The sequence below is a fragment of the Ursus maritimus genome, unplaced genomic scaffold, assembly GCF_017311325.1.
Source record: "Ursus maritimus isolate PB19 unplaced genomic scaffold, ASM1731132v1 scaffold_30, whole genome shotgun sequence".
In the NCBI taxonomy this organism is placed as follows: Eukaryota; Metazoa; Chordata; class Mammalia; order Carnivora; family Ursidae; genus Ursus; species Ursus maritimus.
Genome location: NW_024425564.1, coordinates 19,492,312 through 19,515,128, shown reverse-complemented (window position 1 = coordinate 19,515,128; position 22,817 = coordinate 19,492,312). Strand labels below are relative to the sequence as shown.

At 39.6% G+C, this 22,817-nt stretch overlaps 1 protein-coding gene across 2 annotated transcripts in view; it reads left to right on the top strand.

The window, feature by feature from the left end:
• The first annotated feature begins 990 nt into the window (after positions 1-990).
• The window catches only part of BLOC1S5 (biogenesis of lysosomal organelles complex 1 subunit 5), a 77,414-nt gene continuing 55,587 nt past the window's right edge, over positions 991-22,817 (top strand). For both annotated transcript variants that reach the window (XM_040645034.1, XM_008692832.2), the window contains exons 1-2: positions 991-1,160; positions 7,215-7,297. In XM_040645034.1, the coding sequence (XP_040500968.1) occupies positions 1,046-1,160; positions 7,215-7,297 (198 nt within the window). In that variant the 5' untranslated portion in view covers positions 991-1,045. The remainder of the gene's footprint in view (positions 1,161-7,214; positions 7,298-22,817) is intronic.

Here is a 22,817-nt window from a genome sequence, read left to right as displayed (position 1 = left end):
CTTCTTCTCACCCAACCTGACCAACATCTCTTTCGGTTCTGAGGACAAATATGTGCCTCCTCTGGGAAGTCTTTCCTGCCCACCTCCCACCCCCAGGTGTCCCACGTGTGTACTGTACCTTCCTCCATTCTATCATTTATAGGCTTCATATTGTAAATGTTGGCTTATGTTCCTTCTTCAGCACTAGACTGCAAGACCCTGGAGGGTAAGGGCTGCTCAGAAAGACAGGGACAAGGGAAGGCTAGATGATTCTTAGAAAGAACCACTGGATGAACACACGAAGTGAAGGAGCCACTGGAAAGCTGCACGTCGTCCATACGTTGAACAAACATGAAGACTTGTTGCTATTACAAGATGAACTTTCTGGAGTTTAACAAACAGCAGCAATTAGATACATGCAGCTCCAAAGTTGACACTTCACGACCACAATTCAAAGCAGCCGAGCAAACCGGTCCCTTCCATAATTACATGTATTTTATCTTCGACCACGTAACAACTGGTTGAAATTTTCTACATACAAATACCAAGAACGAATTTGTTTTTTCTTCACATGGGCACGAATAAGCCTAAGTAATTTGGGCAAGTTACTTAACCTGTAACCCCGTTTCTTCATTTGTTAGGAAGAAATGATAAAACTGTTTCCCCGAATTGCTATGATGACCAAAAGTGGCAAAGCACTTCAAAATGCTTTATAAAATTTTGGTGGCAGGTAATAATAGAGATACTATACTTCTATTACTATTAATATTATTCTGCGACTGTATCCCCTCTCTCCCAGCCTCTCTAAAGCACAATAAATTCCAGCAAGTTTAATGAGAAATAACAGAATTTCACGCTTTCAAATTCCAGCAGCATCTGCCCTAACCCAGCATGGCGGCATCTGCTTCTTGACGTTCCCACCTGTGCCTACGCTAACACAACTGCCCGCTGCGTAGACTCAGCTTTCCCCACGCCCTTTGATGACGTCCCGAACCCGCGCCCGGAAGGCGGGCAGCGCAGGTCTGCGCAGGCGCAACGCGGAGGCGGGTGGGCGGAGCAGGTCGCAATGAGTGGCGGAGGGACGGAGACCCCTGTGGGTTGTGAGGCCACCCCGGGCGGCGGCGACAAGAAGAAGGATTCGCTGGGGACCGCGGGCTCGCCAGCGCATTTCATTATCAAGGGTACGGAGTGGTAGGGCTATCGCTGTGGTGGAGCCCGGCGCTACTCCACTTCCCTAGCGGCGCCCTCTGACCCGGGGCCGTTCCCCAGGGCGCCCCCCCAGCTCCCGGGCGACCTCGCGTTCGTGGGAGGTGCGGGAGTCGCGGCCAGAGCCGGCTCGGTTTCCTACGCCAGGTGCCTCCCAGTAACAACCAACCAACCCAATCCTTCTTACTTTTTCAAAAAGGCCGCGGACGTGAGTCGTGGGCCCCGCCCCTTCTCCCCTTTCCCTAGCCGGGGACCTTGGAGCGTGGAGCTGCTTTGGACGCTGCCTCAAGACCGTCCTATAATGCTTACGGAGGAATCGAGCTTGGGAGTCAGGAAGGGCCTACGCCCCCCTACAGATCGCTTAGGAGTTGGGTGACTGGGTGGTCCGCTTTACCTACTCTGCCTCTGTCTGCTCCTGGTCCATGCAAGGAGTAAATGAGATAACATATATGAAAGCATCTTAAAACATTAAAGCGCTATACAAGTGTACGGATGTCCATTTGTCTTGTCTGCTTTGCGCTGGGAGGTTACATACCGGATTCTCACAGAACCTGAATACCTGGTTCCCAAAGCTCACAACAGCCCTGTTTTCCTGTAGCAGGATCTTTGCCAGTTAGATGCTGCACTTTCTGATCCTCATCCTTTTTTTTTTTTTTTAATTTTTTATCCTTATCCTTTCTTAACCCTATGCTGATCCCATCTGTTCCAATATCTTGCAGCGTTGAAGCCCTTGTAGGATGCCAGAGTCCTTCGGTTGCTGGCCTATTTCATTTTACCCTTATTTGTCAAGATTGTAGACAGCTCCAGCACAGCTGGCTGTGGCTATTTTTAGACTTCGGGTTGTCTCTTAAATCTGGTTAGGAGTGTGGGAGTGGTGCCTGAGTGTAAGGACTAAATTATAAATGTTTGTATGTGCTATCGTAAGTGAACTGCTACTTAAAAATGTTTTTAATTGCAGTGAAATAGATGTGACATGGAATTTATCTTCACCATTTTTAAGTGTACAGTTCAGTGGCATTAATACATGCACATTGTTGTGCATCTATTATCGCCACTCATCTCCATAACTTCATCCTCCCATATTGAAACTCATGGTACCAGTGAATCACTAACTCAACATCCCCCCTTCCCTCTTGTCTCTGGCGACCACCATTCTGCTTTCTGTTTCTGTATGTGACTACTCTAGGTAATTCATATACATGAAATCATACAGTATTTGCCCTTTTGTGACTGGCTTATTTCACTATGCATAATGTCCTGAAGGTTTATCCATGTTGTGGCATGTGTCAGAATTTCTTTCCCTTTAAAAGCTAAATAATATTCCACTGTATGTATAAACCACATTTTATGTATCCATTCATCTCTGGATGGACCCTTGGGTTACTTGCACCTTTTGGTTATTGTGAATAATGCTGCTGTGACCACAGGTATGCAGTTATCTGTTTGAGTCCTTGCTTTCAGTTCTTTCCAGCGTATGTATACCCAGAGCTGGAATCTCTGGATCAAATGATAATTCTTTTTTTAATCTTTAATTGTCTTCAGTAATCGCTGCACTGTTTTACAGTCTCACTCACAATGCACAAGGGCTCCAGTTCTCTATATCCTCACCAGCACTTGCTATTTTGTGTCTTTGGCAGTGGCCCTCCTAATGGGTATGAAGTTCTGTCTTGTAGTTTTAATTTGCATTTTCCTAATGATCAGTGATGTTGAGCATCTTTTTATGTGCTTATTGGCCATTTGTATATCTTCTTTGGAGAAATGTCTATTCAAGTCCTTTGCCCGTTTTTCAATCAGGTAGTTTTTTGTGTTGAGTTGTAGGGCTTCTCTATATAGTCTGGATATTAACCCTCTTGCTCATGGCGATTTGCATATATTCTCTCCCATCCCGTGGGTTGCCTTTTCACCCTGTTGATTGTAGCCCTTGATGCATAGTTCTATTTTCATGTATTTTTTTTTTTTGAAAAAGATAATTCAAGGAAGGTTTTTCAAGTTAATTGAAAATTGAGTTTTAATTAAAAATATGTCTAGAATTTCCTTGGCTTTTTTTATGGAACCATTCAGTCTTTTCATTCTGAAAAGCTGTTTTTAATTCATCCTTATTTAGAGACCATCGGCTGTGAACAGATCATTGTTGAATTTTATTGCCAGAGTCTCGTGAAAGGGAAACATAAATAAATGATTTCAGTACTTGTGCCCTGGGTTTTTAAGGGTTTCTGGCCCATGGTTTGGGTGTTAGGAGGTAAGGACTGGGAAACAGGAAGGGCTTCTTGGACACCGGAGTCTCTGATCTGAGTCTTGAAGAATCAGGTGTTAACAGTTAAGAAAAGAGGGCAAGGCTCTTTTGAACTGAGTTTGGAACAGCATGAGCAAAGGTGTGGAGGCCTCAAACAGCATGGCATGTTCGGGAAACTACATACATTGCTACAGTATGACTCTGAGAGAGGTGGAGTTTGGTGAAAATCAGACCATAGAAGACTTCTTACTTTTTCAAGGGGATTAGACTTTTTTTTGAATGGCAGGAAACCATCCAGCAGTAAGTATGAGAATCATGTGGTTTGATGTGTATTTTAAATAAAGCACTCAGGCAGATAACCGTGTTTGTGAATTTGCCTAATTGCTAAAATGAATTTGTAACTCCAAAGTCAATACTGATGGTGCTTTCATGGTCATTCCCACATGCATAGACTAGAGAAAAATTTGAGTCTCCCTACATGCACATTTGTAGTTGAGACTGAACAAGGCAATGCCCTGCTTTTTGTTTTAGCTCTTATACTATAAGTAAGTGTCCTTTTTGCTTTTTATTTAGTGCCATATTTTTCGCATTTTTGTGCTTTTTGATGGTGATTTTGCTTTTTAAAATGATCCCCAAAGTGTATAGTGCCGAGTTTTCCCTCAGCACAAGAAAGCTGTGGTGTGCCTTACAGAGAAAATAACTGTGTTAGAGTTAGAGTGCTGTTTGGTGCGAGGTAAATGTTGATCAGTCAACAATCCAGAAAAAAGAAGGACATTCACCAATTTGTGTGTTAGGCCGTTCTGGAATGTGCCAAAGTAGCATTTATAGTGTGCGATGAAGTGATGGGAAAGCAGCTAACTTTGTGGATTCCTGAGATGATTAAGAGAGTGTAGTGGACAGCATTTTTGTGAGGCTGAAAGCCAAAGAAATTCATGGTCAGCTGGGTAAGGACAGGAAAATGTTAAACCCTTCTGGCCTGGGGCTGGCTGTACTTTCAGAGGTGGTACAGTATGAAAAATGTTCGACCTAACACTCAGGTGAAGTAGGTTATGCGGGTACAAATAACCGGTAAGTGTTACACAGGAGAAATTGTTACACTGGAAGAGCAGATTTTGGAATGCTGAGACTGGCATGTCTTACAAGGATGTTGGTAAACAAACCTGTGCGATACAAATGGCATTTTGATTTGGCAGAAATGTGCCGAGAGGCCTGCAGGAACCTAAGCCTGTATTTCCTCTAGAAGCAGTAGCTCAGTACTTGCTAGTTCAGTGTTCGAGGCAACTTTATAAACATTATTGCAAATGACAAGAACCCTGTGGAGTGGGTGACAGAGAGGAGTGACTGTGTTCGAATAGTGCCAGTGAGACAAGCAGGGATGGAAGAGAGGGAATGGATCTAGAAGTAGTGAGGAAGAGTAACATCTGTTTGGTGATGCAAGGGATGTTATCAGAAGAAATTGCAGTAAATTGTTCCGTATATTACATTAAAAGGCCTGGAAATTCAGGGCCAGAGGAGAAAATTCTTTTATTAGATAATGAGAGATCTACACTTGACCGTCCCTTCTTGTTCCATAGCCACACAGCATATTGATCTTCCGGTTAAAGTGCTTATCTCTGTCTTTTGTGTGAAAGGATATTTGTCCAGCTCCCACATTAGAGTATGAACTGTTGGAGGACAAAAGATTATATCAAACAACAAAAGAATGCTTTGCAGGTAGTAAGGTTAGGGTCGAACTCAAGTGAGTATTTGTAGCTTACATTTACGCTCTCAGACTTGGAGAATTTGTAGTCCTTGGGACTTCTGCATTTTAATGTGCTTGCTTTGTTGTTATAATGTTATAACAAGACTAGTTGCTTAATTTCTGTGGTCATGTGTATTTTCTCCCCAGATCTTTACTCTCTTAAATTTGGGGGCACAGTCAGGGTTTTAGAAGTAATCATTATCCACTTCTAAACAGAACTGAATTCTCTCCCCAAAGGCCTAGTAAGTTCTCATTATATCAGGCTGCAGAAGACCTCCCCAAATAACAAAGCTTAATGGCTTCTCCATCACATAGAGAAATACATGTTCACTCATATGTCTTCTGTGGATTAAATAATTTGGTCTCTGAGATACTCACTGGAAGAGAGATACAGTTTCAGGACAATATAGTTAGTAGTATGCTAGAAGTAATTGCTCCAGGTGCTTTGGGAACAGAAAGTAGGGGCATTCCTTGAAAACTAGGAGGAAGCTGAATAGAAGGAATGAAAATCTCAAGGAAGTGTGATGTCTGAGCAGTTTTGAAGGAAGAGCAGAGGTTGGGGAAGGGTTCCAGAGCATGGACTATGGCAAGGACTCATGAGGAGCATGATGTGTTTGGAAAACTGCAAGTAGTTCAGAATTGCGAATGTGGGGGACAGGAGGCTGGAGGCAGACATGGAGGACCGTATATGGCCACTAGGAGGCTTGAACCTCAGCCTGTCAGCCAGTCGTGTTTCAGACACTGGTGTTTATTGAAATGTGAACAGATACTCTTTGCCACATAGGTTCTCTTATCAAAAAAGGTCCATAAATTTCTGCATACTGTAGCCCTCACTTGGGTGTTAGTAATTCATATAAGTAAACTATAGGCTCCCAGATAAGGTATTTACCCAGATGAGGTAAAGGAACGTGTCTAACTTGATTTTATCTCATGTTTCCCAAACCTAACTAAGCGTAGAACTTTTTTTTTTTTTTAATGAGCTCCTATTATTTTCTTACAGAAGTGTTCTGGGTAATGAATGAATCATTGAAGGACTTAAATAGAAGTAATACTTTTCTTTATATTTTTTTACTTAACATTTCCCAATATGTAGCCTATTAAAACTCCTTAAATAAAGAATTGAAACGTTGCCCCATTGCATGTCCACAAAAATAAAAAATTAGAGGAACAGGTTATGTCAGTAAATGAACATGAATGTTACATGTTCTTATTTGGAGATTTAATTTCCTCCAGGAGTTTTGAGGTTTACTTCTTAAACTATATAGTTGTTACAAAGTAGGATGAATAGGATGGCTTACCAAAAACAGTTTAAAATTCACAACTTTTTCCCTTAATGTTAGCTTTTTCAGACTTAACAAAAAGTACAGAGACCTGTAATGCATACTCACCACCCATCTTAATAAATAAACATTCAAAGCCCACTGGGTACTTTGCTCTAATTGCATTGCTCTCCCTCCTCCCTAAAGGTAACCACTGTCTTGGTTTTGCTGTTTATTGTTCTCATGCATTTCTTTCTAGTTTTGTTGCTGCTGTATGTGTCCCAACAGGAAGTGTCTTTTTGCATATTTTTTAAGTTTATATAAAATGGCTTTATCCTTCTAAAACTTGCTTTTTTGTTGAGCATTATCTTTGTGGGATTTATCCATGCTAGTAAATGTAACCCTTGTGTATTCATTTCTACCTGCTGATTTATAGTATTCCATTGTATGAGTATGTTTAGATTGTTTCCTTTTTTTCTTCTTTTGACATTACACTCTTGCTGTAGTAAACATTTATAAATGTCTTTCATTTGTGTAAGAGTTTTTCTGGAGCAACACATAGGCATGAAATTGCTGGGTATACATGTCTGGAGCTTTTTCAGATATTGCCAAATTGCTCTCAGAAGTACTTATATCAATTTACTGGCCGTGGATGAGATTTCCTCTCAATCCAAGTCTAAACTAGATTTTGACCTACATCTATTCATGGGAATTGGCAAGAGTAAAACAAACTAAAGATACTAGAGACTGTGCCACCCAGCGTGGATTAACTCTGAATTTCATTTTGTCTTTATAGACCTTGGAGAAATTCATTCAAGGCTTTTAGATCACAGACCAGTTGTTCAAGGAGAAACCCGTTATTTTGTGAAAGAATTTGAAGTGAGTATTTAAAACTTGTTTTGTAAAGATACTGCCCTAATTGTTAGTATGTTAATGTGCAGAAGGGGACTTCTCTAGTTTTAAAATCTCTGATTTCCATTCGTGTGTTCATAAAATAGGCAAAGTAAAACTCATTCAGAGGCATTAGCATTCATGGAAGGAGCATAAGACTAGGCAGCAGGAGACTTGCACTCAAGTGCTGGGGCCTACTCTGGAGTATTCACTACCTGTTGGTCTCAGTTTTCCTCATCTGTAAAATGAGATATAGTGAAAAAAAGATTTTAAAGACTGGTGTGTATAGGTCTTCCAGATCCATTTGCTGTATTTTTTTCTCAGTTGGAGCATGAGCACCCACCCAAAGTCCTCAGGTTAAAACATGAGACTCATCCTTGGCTGTTCTTACCCAGTTAGGGCCCACTTTCAGTGACCATTTCTTTTGGCTGTTACTCATAAATCTCCATCCCTTCTGATTTGTGTGCCTGCTTCATCAGTGCAGTCAAATCCAGTCCTTACTGTGCTGCCAGAGTGCTCTTACGTTATTTCACTTTTTAAAACCCTTTAATAATATTGCTGTCTACAGGATGAAGTCCAGGCATCATCCTTCTATAGGCCCCTCTACCTTGCTGGCTTTACTGTCCGCCACTGAGCGTTTCATGCTGTCCTCCAGCAATACTGATGCACCAGCCTGGCATCCTGTTTCATATTACTGGTGTTTTACACATGTATAATTGGTTCATTGTGCATTCAACAGTAACGTCCTGAGCTACTGTCAGATAGATGGTAAATGGTGTTGCACAAGAAAATTTCATGATTCTCTGTAAGTTGGGGTGCTATTTTCAGATAAGACTCCAACCAAACAGGAAGTCTAAACCTGCCAAAAGGAAAGAACCTTTTCATAAATCCTTTAAAACTACAGAAAGCCTGTAGCCCAGGGCACTCAAGATGAGGGACAGAGCTGCAGCATCAGATACATTTCTGAGTTCAACAGACTCTTACTTAAAATCTACGTAATACCTAGTTCACAGCATGAGTGTAAAGATTAAAGGTTACATGTGCACACAATGCATGTGTCTGTATGTGTATATCTTAGAATATTACCTGGTATCTAAGAATAAATGTTAGCTGTCTTCATCATCATTACTGTTTGGTGGGATACAGATAATCTGGGACACACAGAATATTATCCAGAGATGATTCCCTTATCATGCTATGTGAAGATTACCAGTTCCTTAGTGAGAATAAAGTCTGGGGGTGGCATGGTTGGGTTCTGTGCTTAAGAGTCTTTCAAGGCTAAAATCAAGGTGTTGGTCAGACATTGTTCTTATTTGAAACTCAAGAGTCCAGTTCTTTTCCCTGGTACAATGAAGTTCCCATTTCCTTATTTGCTATCAGCCAAGGGCCCCTCTGAACTCCTAGAGGCCACTCACATTCCTTGGCAGGTGGCCCCTGCCGTCTTCAAAGCCATAAATTGTGGGCACCTGGTTGGCTCAGTTGGTAGAGCATGTGACTCTTGATCTCAGGGTTGTAAATTCTACCCCCACAGATGTACTTAAAAGAAACCAGAAAAACAAAAACAAAACTGTAAGTCAGTCTCACTGACGTGGAGTCCCTCCCTCTTACGCTTGCTAGGAAGAGTCTGGACTCTGTAAAGGACTCCCCTGATTAAGTCAGGGCCACTGAAGATCATCTCCCTTTCTTAAAGTTAGCTGATTTGGGACCTTAATAAATCTGTGGAATATATATACAGTAACACCTAGGTTAGGGTTTGACTGAATAACTGAGAGAAGGTGTGTATACACCAGGGGTGGGAGTCTTAAGGGCCATCTTAGATTTTTCCTACCATAAGCTCTTGTAAATACATGATACTTTCTTGTTATTTGTTTATTGCTTGTCTTCATTAGAATAGAGGTGCTGTAAGAGTCAGGACTCCTCATTGTATAAAAATGCCTTATTCTCCATTGTATTAAAAATGCCTAAACCAGGGGTGCCTGGGTGGCTCAGTCAATTAAATGTCTGACTCTTGATTTTGGCTCAGGTCATGATCAGGTTGTGAGATCAAGCCTTGTGTCGTTCTCCGTATTCAGTGGGGAGTCTTCTTGGGATTCTCTCTCTCCCCCTTCACATGCATACACACTCTCATAAATAAACAAATCTTTTTTAAAAATGCCTAAACCAATGTCTGATGCATTACAGGTGCCTAATATGATTCAAAAGAACAAGCAGCAGCGCCTTGACTAAAACTGAGTTTTCTGATGTCTGCTAATGTCATAAGTCATCTTTTTCATAAGAGTGAAAAGTTACACATTGCTAATTAGTGGCTGAGTTATCCCTAGAATATGTGTCATTGTACTTACATCAGTGTTCTTTAAATAATGTAGATGGTTTCTGTGAAAGGGCCATCTATACAAGTGAAGCTGAGTGTTGAGTGGCATATGAAAGAAGTGTTACATTTATGCAGTTGATTATCTTATGTTCAAGAGCTCACTTCCTGTAGAAGTCAACACCTCTTTTAACTGGGATAGAAGATAGTTGCCAAGAGAAGATGGGCTTGTGTCTGAGAGGAAAGGAATTACCTGCATTCCACATCCTGAAGCCTTCCAAGGTCTTTTTGGAAAGGAAGCTATGTTGAGTGGAAAAAAAACATGGGTCTTGGAGCTTGACGTCTCTGAGTTCAAATCCTGCTCCCCCCTTACCAGCTATGATTACCTGCTTTACTAAGGCTTAAGGTGCCTACTTAATAATGGAGCGATAGTATATACTGTGCATTATTTGTGAGGATTGAATGGTATGTTATTTTTAAAAATTCCTGACATATAGGTGTTAGATGAATATTGTTAACTGTTACTATTAATAATGAGAAAGATGGTAGCAAGTATAGTCAAATAAAAATGTTTTCATTCAGAATTTGCAATAATTTGAACGAGATTGGGTTCCATTTTAGGGAAGGTAGAGATTTGCTAAGCAAATGACATGATCATTATATTAGAAAAATGTTTACTAGAGAGTAAAATGATCACACCAGGTGTGATAGAAACAAGCTTATTTTGTAAGTGTCTTGAGCAGTTGTTTTGTGTGAGGCATGATGTCAGGAACCAGTGCTGTACTGGTGAAGAAGACAGGCACAGACCCACCCTTCATGAAGCATTCTCATATTGTCATTAAAGACTGGCCTCTGAAGGACTCAAAAATATCTTGTCAGCTAAGTTGAAGTGGTTATCTTCAACTAAGTGTAACATAACTCCTTTAAATTTTTAAAAAAATTTATTTGAGAGAGAGAACACAAGTGAGCAGGGGGTGGGGGGAGCAACAGAGGGAGGGGGACAAGCAGACTCTGTGCTGAGCACAGTGCCCCATGCGGGGCCTGACCTCAGGACGTGGAGATCATGACCTGAGCTGAAACTAAGAATGGCTTGCACAACTGTCTGAGCCACTCAGGCGGCCCAACTTCTTTTCTTGTCGCATACCTGATCCAGGCTTTTCACATGATAACCTCCTTAGTTGGTCTTCCTGAGGGTTTAGAGTAGCATGGAAACTCTCCTGTATCAGGGTCAACTACCTTGTCTGTGTATTGTGTTCTGACATTTCCCCTCAAATTAGAAGAAAAAAGCTGAAAGCATTTTAGATGCTTTTGATTTGAATATATATCTGCATTATTTACAGCTCTTTTGTATCTTGGTCCAAACAATAACATCCTCTGATTCGTCCCCAGATGGTATGGTTGGGCAGAGAGGAATGGTGAAACAGAGTTAGTAGGACTTTCTAGAACTTTAAATCTCTCTTGCATTTAAATGTAGTTCACTTAAGAAAGCCTGACTAGTATTTCATACTAAAGTTGTTTGTAGTTTCTATATTTCAAAAAGTTAATGCACAGGGGAACAATCATCTTTTTCTTTATAAAATTTTATTTCTAGAAGAGGGGAGTAAATGCCACATGGTGGCAGCATTACTTAAATTATTGAAGTTCTATTATATTTAAGCTCTCTTTTTGTGTTTGTTAGTATTTCTAGACAGTTGACTTTCTTCCGACTTTAGTGTAAATCTTTTATATCATTGATTCCAGTGCACGGAGATCTCAGTGGGGCCCTTTCAGTTGCCACAGAGATGTCATGGCCTCTCCATGTGGAACAGTTAGCATTTCTGGAATGCTTTTGGGGTATATGGTATTGTACAGGTTTCTTCTTTCTTTCTTTCTTTTTTTTTAGTTTCATAAGTCTTTTAATGGAAAAACTTTTGTTATTGAATCCTAGTTGACCCACAATGTTACATTCATTTCAGGTGTACAACATAGTAATTCAGCAAATCTATATACATTATGCTGTGGTCCCACAAGAGTAGCTACCGTCTGTCACCATACATGCTATTACAATATCATTAATTATATTCCCTGGGCTGTACTTTTTATCCCCATGACCTGTTTATTCATTTCGTTAACTGGAAGCTTATGTCTCCCACTGCCCTTCACCCATTTTTCCCATCTCCCCCACCTCTTTCCCTCTCGTTGCTTATTTCATTTTTAGCAAATTTTATTCTTTGAACCCTTTATTGAATAGTCACTGATTACCTAGGTATATCAGTAAGGAATGTGTTTAGTTACTAGTAACAGATACCTGAAAAACAGTGACTTTTTAACAATTATTTATTTTTCTCTCAATACCCAGAGCCTAGGGCTGGAGTCAGCTTTTTCTTCTAACTTTGCCTTTGCCTCCCTGGAATGTTGCTCCTATCCTTATGCTTATAAGGTAGCTTTAGGAGCTCTAACCATGACATCTGCATTTCATGTGACAAAAAAGAAGGCAGATGAGAAACAGCAAGCAGTCTCTGTACAGGCACATTTACTGCTCCAAATAACATTTGGGGATTGATAGGAAGAAAGGAGAATGGATCCAGAACTAATGCAAGGAGATATATAAAAATAAATAAGAAACAATCTACCTCCAGGAGGTTTACAGTCTAGGGGAAAAAAAGACATATAAACAATAAATTTTTACGGTGGAATTTTTAATGATAAAATAAGCACAAAGCACTTGAGATCTCAAGAGGAAACAACTCCAGAAGCAACTCCCAACAGAGCCGGGAGGAAAATTTTCATGGGGGGGGGGGAGTGGTATTTGCACTAAGAAATAAAAATGGATGTCAGCCGTAGGAAAAAAAAAAAGTGGAGAAAATGATTAAAATTAGAGTCCAAAAAAAAAAAAGTATTCAAATAAGTACAGTAATTACAGAGTCGGGAGAGATTGTATCCATGAGTTTGAATGTGGGTTGAATTGATGAAGAGAAAAATCCCTTAAAAGGCAGAACAAAACTAGAATTTTACTTGACATCCTGATCTCTCCTTTTTGGTTAGATTATTAGAGTAACCGTCAGATTATTAAATATCAGGATAAAGTCTGTCCCATATAGCATGTAATAGACACACACACAATATACAGTTTTAAATCTTTTGGGACTGACTGGTGTAGTGATTGAAAGAAAATTTTTAAATTATTGTATTGGTCTTTCATTTCCTTTCTAATGTTGTCAAATTATATCTTAAGTATAAATATTTTAGTAACTGTACTAATAATAATTGGTAGCATTTTGTTTAGAGGGAGGAGTGAGTACAAGTAGGGGGGAAGGGATGGGGGAATCTCAAGCAGGCTCTACGCTCAGTGCAGAGCCCGACAGGGGGCTCAGTCTCAAGACCCTGAGCTGAAATCAAGAGTTGGATGCTTAACCAACTGAGCCACCCGGGTGTCCCCATTGGTAGCATATTTAAGCACATAGTGGCAGGTACTGTTTTAAGTACATTACATGAGCGACTTGTTATTAATTTTAACTTAAAAATTAACTGTATATGTAATTTCATGGGGTGTTACACATCAGAAACCAAACTTCATTAGTGCTAAGAGTTGTTCTGAGAATTTATGCCCCAGAAGCCCCAGAATATATGTGTGTGTGTATATATATATACACACACACACAATTAAATGGAGGGGCTCCTGGGTGGCTCATTTGGTTAAGCAGCCAACTCTTGGTTTCAGCTGAGGTCATGATCTCAGGGTCCTGGAATCAAGTCCGGTGTCGGGCTTCCCACTCAGTGGGGAGTTGTCTTCTCTCCTCCTCCCTCTCCCTCTGTTCCTCCTGCATGCTGTCTCTGTCTCTCAAATAAATAAGTCTTTTAAAAAAATAAATAAATGGATGTTAATTTACAGTCTTCCTTTTGTAATAAGTGTCAACAGTACACCGTGGTCAAAAATATCAGCATAAAAACAAGCATATACCAGAAGGTAAGTTTAAGGGCAGAGACTGTTTCTAACATCCTGTCTTATATAACTCCATCATTGGGCCTATTCGTTGCTTAAATGAATGAAGCTACAAACTCCCTTTCTACAATGTGAGACAACCAGTTTGCCTGCTAGAAGAAATAACCCTCTAAATAAGTGGTTCTTTCTTAATTTTGTTTTATTGAAGTATAATTGACACATGTTACATTAGTTTCAAGTCTACACATAGTAATTCAACAAATCTATATGTTATGCTATGCTCACCACAGGTATAGCTACCATTCGTCACCATGCAGTGCTTTACAATACCATTGACTATATTCCCTGTGCTGTGCTCTTTATCCTTGAGACTTATTCATTCCATAAGTGGAAGCCTGTACTTGTTACCCCCTTCACTCATTTTGCCCATTCCCCCTTCACCCTCCCCTCTGGCAACTCTCTCTTTGTTTTCTGTACTCATGGGTTTATTTCTGCTTTTTGTTTGTTTTGTTTTTTTGTTTTTAGATTCTACATATAAGTGAAATCATATGGTATTTGTCCTTTTTTTTTTTTTTTTTTTGAATGATTGATTTGGTGGCAGGGAGGGACAGAGGGAGAAGAAGAGAATCCTCAACTAGTCTCCCCAGCGAGCATGGAGCCCCATGGGGGGCTCAGTGTCACGACCCTGAGATCATGACCTGAACCAAAATCAAGAGTCTGATGCTAAACCAACTGAGCCACCCAGGTGCCCCCGTTCTTTTCTGTCTGACTTATTTCACTTAGCATAGTACCTGCTAGGCTCATCCATGTTGTTGCAGATGGCAAGATCTCATCCTTTTTTATGGCCGAGTAATATTCCTCTGTGTGTGTGTGTGTGTGTGTGTGTGTGTGTGTGTGTGTGTGTACACACACATCTCATGTCTTCTGTATCCATTCATCTATTAATGGACACTTTGGTTGCTTCCATATCTTAGCTATTGTAAATAATGCTGCAGTAAACATAGGGGTGCGTGTATTTTTTCAAAAACAGTGTTTTCATTTTTTTGGGGGGTAAATACCCAGTAGTGGAATTACTGAATTGTATGTTATTTCTATTTTTAACTTTTTGAAGAACCTCCGTACTGTTTTCCACAGTGGTTGTACCAATTTGCATTCCCACCAACATATAAGCTTTCCTTTTTTCCATGTCCTTGCCAACACTTGGTGTTTCTTGTCTTCTTGATTGTAGCCATTCTGACAGGTGTGAGGTGATACCTCATTGTGGTTTTGATTTGCATTTTCCTGTTGATGAGTGATGTTGAGCATTTTTTCATGTGTCTATTGGCTGTCTGTATGCCTCCAAAAAAAAAAAAAAGGCTATTTGGGCCTTCTGCCCATGTTTTAATTGGATTATTTGTTTTTTGGTGTTGAATTGTGTAAGTTCTTTATATATTTTGGATATTAACGCCTTATCAGGTATATCATTTGCAAATATCTTCTCCCATTCCGTAGGTTATCTTTTCATTTTGTTAATAGTTTCCTTTGCTGTGCAGAAGCTTTTTTTTTTTTTTTAAGATTTTATTTATTTATTCGACAGAGATAGAGACAGCCAGCGAGAGAGGGAACACAAGCAGGGGGAGTGGGAGAGGAAGAAGCAGGCTCATAGTGGAGGAGCCTGATGTGGGGCTCGATCCCATAACGCCGGGATCACGCCCTGAGCTGAAGGCAGACGCCCAACCGCTGTGCCACCCAGGCGCCCCCTGTGCAGAAGCTTTTTACTTTGGTGTAGTCCCATAGCTTATTTTTGCTTTTGTTGCTTTTGCCTAAGGCCAATATTAAAGAGATCACTGCCTGTGTTTTCTGCTAGGTTTTTTAGGTTTCAGGTCTCACATTTAGGTCTTCAATCCATTTTGAGGTTTTTTTTGTGTACAGTGTCAGAAAGTGGTCCAGTTTTATTCTTTTGCACGTGGCTGTCCAGTTTCCCCAGCACCATTTATTGAAGAGACTATCTTTTTGTCATTGCATATTCTTGCCTCCTTTGTGAAAGCTTAATTGAACATATAAGCATGGTTTTATTTCTGGGCTCTCTATTCTGTTCCATTGATCTATGTGTGTATTTTTGTACCAGTACCATACTGTTTTGATTACTACAGCTTTGTAGTATATCTTGAAATCTGCAATTATGATACCTACAGCTTAGTTTTTCTTTCTCAAGACTGTTTTGGCTATTCGGGGTCTTTTGTGGTTCCGTGTAAATTTCAGTATTATTTGTTCTATTTCTGAAAAATGCTATTGGTGTTTTGATAGGGATTCTTAACTTTATATTTTATTTTAACTTTGATAGTGTTTCTTAACTTTAGTAGGTCATCGTCTCCTTGGAGAATTTTTTTCTCCCAGAAAAATATGTAGAGGACATATATATTCAATTTGAGTACAATTTCAGGGGCATTCTGGAATCCCAATGCCCATCCATGGACCCTAGAGTAAGACCTATACTCTGAATAGAACTGCAGAACTCCCCTCTCTGTTCTTAGTTGTCTTTATATTTGAATCGAGAGACCACTTGTTTGCATCTTGATAAAGAAAAAATGTACCATAAGGAATGCAATAATCTCTCTGGTCTTGATTCATTCAGATTCCAGTGCTGTGGGGGGAAGGTGGCAGCAGCTATGACATAGTTGGTTTTTTCGCTTCAGTCTGTTTACAGAGATGGAGCAACTAGGGTAGCAAAACCAAGCAACATCTGTAATAAAACCAGAGGACAAGGTATCCCCCAAATACCAAATGACCAAATGACCAACAGCTAAAAAGCTTCTGCGGAATCAGAAACTAGAGGAAGATGTGGAAGAACGGCCAAGGGTCTTGTGAAGCCTTGAATGCTAGAAAACCTCAAAATTACCATCAGGAATGCTTGAAGGGCCATTCTGAGGGGAAAGCAGAAGAGGGGACTTCACAGGCTCTAATTTCTGAGTGAGCAGTAGCAGACCATAGGAAAGTCTAATGGCCTCCTGTGAGTTTGAAACTCACAAAGCAAAACACCCTTCTAGAACAAGGCCCTGTACCTTAGAGAAACTAAAGGAGATTGAGTACTTTGTTGAACAGCAGAAAAAGTGAGTTCTAGAACTTTGAAGTTAGAAAGGCTGTCCTGACCACACCTCCCTTCTAAAAATAGAGGAAAACTAATTTCACTTAAAAGTAAGCAGGAGTCAAATCCCATAACAATAATGTCCTTTAAGTCAATGAGTGTAAGTGTGACCACAAAAAAAGATAAAAACTGTATGTAACCTAATATTTTAAAATGAGCTTGGGAAACATAAGAAAATTATTAGAAGTGAGGAAAGAATGGTATAAATCAGGATCAGAAAAGCTCAAAATTGATCGGCTAAAACAGAAATGGAAAAAATGGAAGGTGAAAAATTCAGGAAAAGTTTTAAAAATTATTTCAGGAATGAAAACTGAAAGGAACTCAAGAGTGAATAAACACAATGAATAGTCCTTATGTAAAATTTAAAGGACATAGCAAAAGAGATGAAAAGAATTCAAGAGAAAGGAGTAGTTATTGATAGTAAATACAGAAGATGTAATACTATATATGCCTGATAAGCAGCCTCTAGAGAAGAAAGCCAAAGCAATATAATAGAACAAATGTGAAAACTAAAATTTAAGAAAACTTTCTTGAAATAAAATACTAGTGAAATTTTATGGAATGACACACTGCTGTCAGGGAAAATTAGCCCAGAACAGCCTACACTGAGAAATTTTTTAATCTATTGGATTTTATAGGAAAACAAAAATTCTTTGGGCATTTAGCCAAAATGGCTAAGTCTTTTATTAGGGGAAGAAAATCTGATTGTTAACAGATTTATCTGTCTTATGCCAGAAGACAATGGATTTGAACAGCCAGGGATTTTATGTCTAGCCTAACTGACCCCCAGCTATAGGGACCACAAATCCACTGTTGCTGGGTCATGCAGGACTCTGCAGATATTGTTCAAATGAGCCTTTCCTGAGGAACCTATTATGTAGTCAACAGAGTGAGTTTCAGATGACCAAAATAATTGGCAAGACTTCTACCTAACAATAGTTGATAAACATTAAATATATATTTACTTACAGAACTAAGACTGAATGGCAGTTGTAAGGGAGAGAGTGTAACATGCAGCGGCTACTTTCTGACAGTGCAGACTCGGTCTATCAGAAAGTGGAGGCGGTGGGAAGGGTATATGAAAAGTAGAATATCATCTCCTGTTGCCTTATAAATACTAACTGGGAGTAAAAGGATACTGTTTCACATTGGATCCTGAAGGAACCCAGAGAAGGAGATGATCCTAATAGTAATATTGCTTATCATAGGGAACCAGTAGATAGTAACCAAACAGTGGAGACCAAGGGTATTATATAAAGTATTAATATAAACATAACCATGAGAACACAAATGCCAGATTCTTCTCAGTACTGAAAGAGATAGCAAAAGAGAGAGAACAAATAGACCACATGACTACACGGAAAAAGATTATATGCAGTTGTGTGTGTGCATTTATGAGATTCCCTCATAAAGAGAAATAAGAATAGTCTGTATATCATGTTTCCATTTAAGAAGGGAGGAATTGGAGATATACTTACACATACATAAGAATAAATATGATGGGAGAACAAAGGCAAAGAGAAAAAATTAAATTTCCTTACAACCTATAGCCCATTGACAAATCTTTGGGACAGGCAGAGTGACCTTCTCGGAACTCAGCTGCCTCCATGTTAATACTTTGCTCAGGGCAAAAGGTAGCCTTAGCTTTATATTAGCCTGACCTTCAGGATCCTGTAAGTCTCCTTTAACGTATAAAAATTCCTTTGGAAACTTCCTTTTCTCTACCCCTATATCTCTTTATACATTAGCAATCATCCTCCAAGCATGTGGCCCTCTGATAAATGTCTGAAGGGTCTCATGACTAAGGGTTTACGAGACAGTAGTAAGTGACCTTTTCCTCATAACAGCTAGCCCCTGAAGGTCCTGGAAACCTTGCTTCCAAATTCCTTAGAGGAACATGTCTGTGGTCATACCACCCTGAACACACCTGATCTCAAATTCCTTAGGGGCTTACGCTATCCCTAACCTCCTCCCAACTTAAAAGTATATAATCAATCAATCCTTACAACCCCAGTGCAGCTCTTTCTGCCCACGGGTTCTTTTTTTTTTTTTTTAAAGATTTTATTTATTTATTCGACAGAGATAGAGACAGCCAGCGAGAGAGGGAACACAAGCAGGGGGGGTGGGAGAGGAAGAAGCAGGCTCATAGCGGAGGAGCCTGATGCGGGGCTCGATCCCATAACGCCGGGATCACGCCCTGAGCCGAAGGCAGATGCTTAACCGCTGTGCCACCCAGGCGCCCCGACTGCCCACGGGTTCTATCCCCATGATTTAATAAAACCACCTTTTGCACTGAAGACACTTAAACAATTCTTTCTTGACCATTCACTCCGAATCCCAACATTTTTGCATTGAGTACATCCACATACACGTTTATATATGCTTGTGTATATATAGAGATCTATGTATATATGCACACACATGTATGTATGTGGGTGTATATCCTTATACTTAAGACAGCGGTAGGATAAAGTTTTAAAATAATTACCAAAAGAGAGAGTTAGGAAGGAATACAATGCAAAGGACATGGATAGAAGCTAGACTTTTTTACATGTATATATATATTTTATAGATGTAATTTTGGAGACATGTAAATATTTTACATAAAAGAAAATTAAGTTTTAAGGAACAATCCCTAAAAATCAAGTAAAATGTAAAAAAGCAAACCTGTGTTTCTGGATGGTGGCATTGCCATGCAGAAAGAAACTGTTCCAAGTAACTTTAAAACACAGCAGTTTGTACATTTCTGGTGGAATATCCCTTCAGAACAGCAGCAGCAACAGCACACAAACCCTTAAGCTGTTTTCAGCAATCATTTTGTTGAAGCTAGTGTCGTCATTGTCATTTGAGTGAAGTGGAGATAAAGCAGATGAGTAGTTCTGTTGGTGTTTTTTTTATTATTAATTAAATTTAATTAATTAAAATGTATCTTTTAAAAAACACATAACCTATTTTGTAGCCTTGTCCACTGAAAGGCCTAGAAATAATGACTGACCCAGTAGCAGTGAATACCCCTAGTGATCATTCTCTAAATACCATTTCTAAATATTAGTGGTGTTTAGAGACCTGTTGATTCCAAGTCTGAGTCCAGAAATGTATGAGGTGAGCCTGGAGCACGCAGTTCTACCAGAAAGCAAAGCGGCTACTAAAGACATAGAATTTTGTCTGAAGCATTGTAGAGCCAACTTGACTGGGCTCCCACCGGACAAAGATAGGACAGTTTGAACACCAGTAAGGAAAAATGCTGTAATGGCTTGAAAACTTCAAATATGTTAATTCTCTGAGTCATAGGAATGCGTAGAAACAAACAGAAACCTTTAGAGAATACTAGGGAACCAAATCATTATTTTTAAAACTGTTAAATAAGAGGAAATAATCAAGTGTTTTATTTTGCCTTTCACATGTAAGCATTCCTCAGAGTAACCCAGTAGTTGAGGGGAAATTTCTCTTTACAGAGTATTCCTGCTGATAAACAAAGACGGAATGCTACCAACATCCTGCTGAAAGTACAGAGCCCACCTCTGAAATATCCTTGCAAACAAAAAAACAAAACCCTGAATCTGATGAAGCCTCTAGTTCTAACTACTAATTTACAGGAAAGAGAACAGACAAAGGGATATGTTAAATTACACCACGGGGATTTATTCAGCCAAATAACAGTCTGTGGGAAACTACAGAACAGATGACTCACTTTTTTTCAACAAATTGCAAAGAAAAAAGTGATGGAGGGGAAATCTATAGATTAAAAAAGATTTATGAAACATATTAACCATTTTCAGTATATAAGTTTTACTTCAATTTTGGTTTAAACAGGGATTAAAAAGAACATTAATGGGACCTTTGAGGAATGGGAATACTACCTTGATATTTAATAGTGTTAAAAAATTATTGAGTGTGTGTGTGTGTGTGTGTGTGTTGAGAAGGGGACAGAGAGGTGGTCTTACTGTATTTTTTTTTTTTATAAGAGGAGTCTTTGTTTTTTAAAGATGTTGAAATATTTACAGTTGAAATGATGTGTTGTTTGGGATTTGCTTTAAAAGAATCTAGGATTGTGGGCAGGAGAATGTATGCAGTATTACAGAGGGAACAAAATAAGCCAGGAGAGTTCAGAATTGTTGATTGGTGATAAGTACAGGATTCACTTTTGATTCTTTCTCAACCTTTGTATAACTTTTTCATTTTTACTACGGAAAGAATTACAGTAAAAATCTGGCCATAGTGATGTAGGAAAGACATTAGGGTTCGAAGCCAACGGCGAAGAAAGAATTCTTGAGATGTCTTTGGTGCAAAAAGGTGATTTTATTGAAAGCACAGGGACAGGACCTGTGGGCAGAAAGAGCTGCACCGGGGTCATGAGGAGTGGCCCATTATATACTTTCAAGTTGGGAGGGGGTTAAGAACAGCGTAAGTCTCTAAGGAATTTTGGAAGCAAAATTTCCAGGACCCTGAGAGGGCTAGCTATTGTTAGGAAAAAGTCATTTATTACCATCTAATAAAACCTTAGTCATGAGACCCTTCAGATGTATATTGGTGGGCCATGTGGTTGGGGGATGATTGCCAACATCTATCTTGGGGTTTTAGAGATAAAGGAAATTTCTGAAGGAATTTTTATGCTTTAAAGTAGACTTACAGGATCCTGGTGGGGTTGGGGGAGTGTCAGGCTAGGATTGCCTTTTGCCCTTAGCAAAGTATTCACATTGAGGCAGTTGAGTCCCTAGAGGAATGTCACTCTGCCTGTTTCAAGGACTTGTCCGTGGGCTCTAGTTAGTAAGGAAATTTAATAATTTTTATTCTGCCTTTGTTTCCCACATCAATAGCTGCTCCATAAGAATGTCTCAGAACAAAATAAAAACCTCAGTAATACAGCTAACTTATTATTACCCTACAACCAAGTTTATCACCCTTCTTTTTTAAATAAACTTTTTATTTTGTATCAATTTCAGACTGATAGTAAAGTTGTTAAGGTAGTATAAATAGTTCTCGTGTACCCCTCACTCAATTTCTCTCCCTATTAATGTCTTATATAATGGGTAAAAACTAAGAAACTAACATTGATACGTTACTATTGATGAATACCAGACTTTATTTGGGTTTCACCAGTTTTTCCATTGTAGTCCTCTTTTTGTTCTGGGACCTAATCCAGGGTACCACACTGCATTTACTTGACTGTCTTTCTGGTCGTCTTTGGCATGTGACAGTTCTCTTTCTTTGTTTTTCATGACCTTCACGGTCTTGAATACTGGCCAGTAGCCTGTAGAATGTCCCCCAATCTGGGTTTGTCTGATGTTTTTCTTAAGATTAGACTGGGGTTATGGGTTTTGGGGAAGTGCCCTTGTCACATTACATCAGAGGGTACATGTTATCACCATGACATCACTGATGATGTCAACCTTCATTGTCTTCACTGTGAAGTCAATGTTTTTTGCTTTCCCTACTCTGTTCTTTGGAAGCAAGTCACTAAATCTGGCCTACCCTCAAGTAGTGTGTGGGGGCGGGGTAGTGTTAAAGTCTGCTTTCTGAAGGGGGAGTGTGTGTCAGGGGTCCTCAAGACCACATCCAGGGTCAGTGATTGACTAATAGATATTAGCATATGGTCATACTGATTGGTAGGCTTTATTACAGCAGAAGGATACGGAGCAAAATCAGCAAAGGGAACAGGTGCACGACGAAGATTTTGGAGGAAACCAGGCCGAAGCTTCCAAGAATCTTTAGTGGAGTCACACAGGATGTACAACATTTCCCTAGCAATGAGCTGTTAAAACACAGGTGAAATGCCTGCTGGAGAAGCTCACTTGAGTCTAGGAGTTCAGGGATTTTATTGGCAGTTGGTCAGGTAGGCAGTCTGTGCCTGGTGTGTATCAAAATTCCAGACTCCCAGAAGAAAAGATGTGTCTTATCATTTATAGAAAGTTTTATACCAGTGTAGGGAACTATTTACTGGGCAAGTTCCCAGCCCCTGGCCAAAGGCCAACCTTGCAAGCAGGCCTTTCTCAGGAGAGTAGTCAGTGTAAACTCTTGTCTGTATAGGGAAGTATCTACATGTTGTTACCTTTACTGCACATTTTTGAGAAAATGGAATTAGATTTAAAAACAGCATAATAATGGGAGTTACTATTATGTGTTTGATGTAACAACAACAAAATTAAAATTAGAT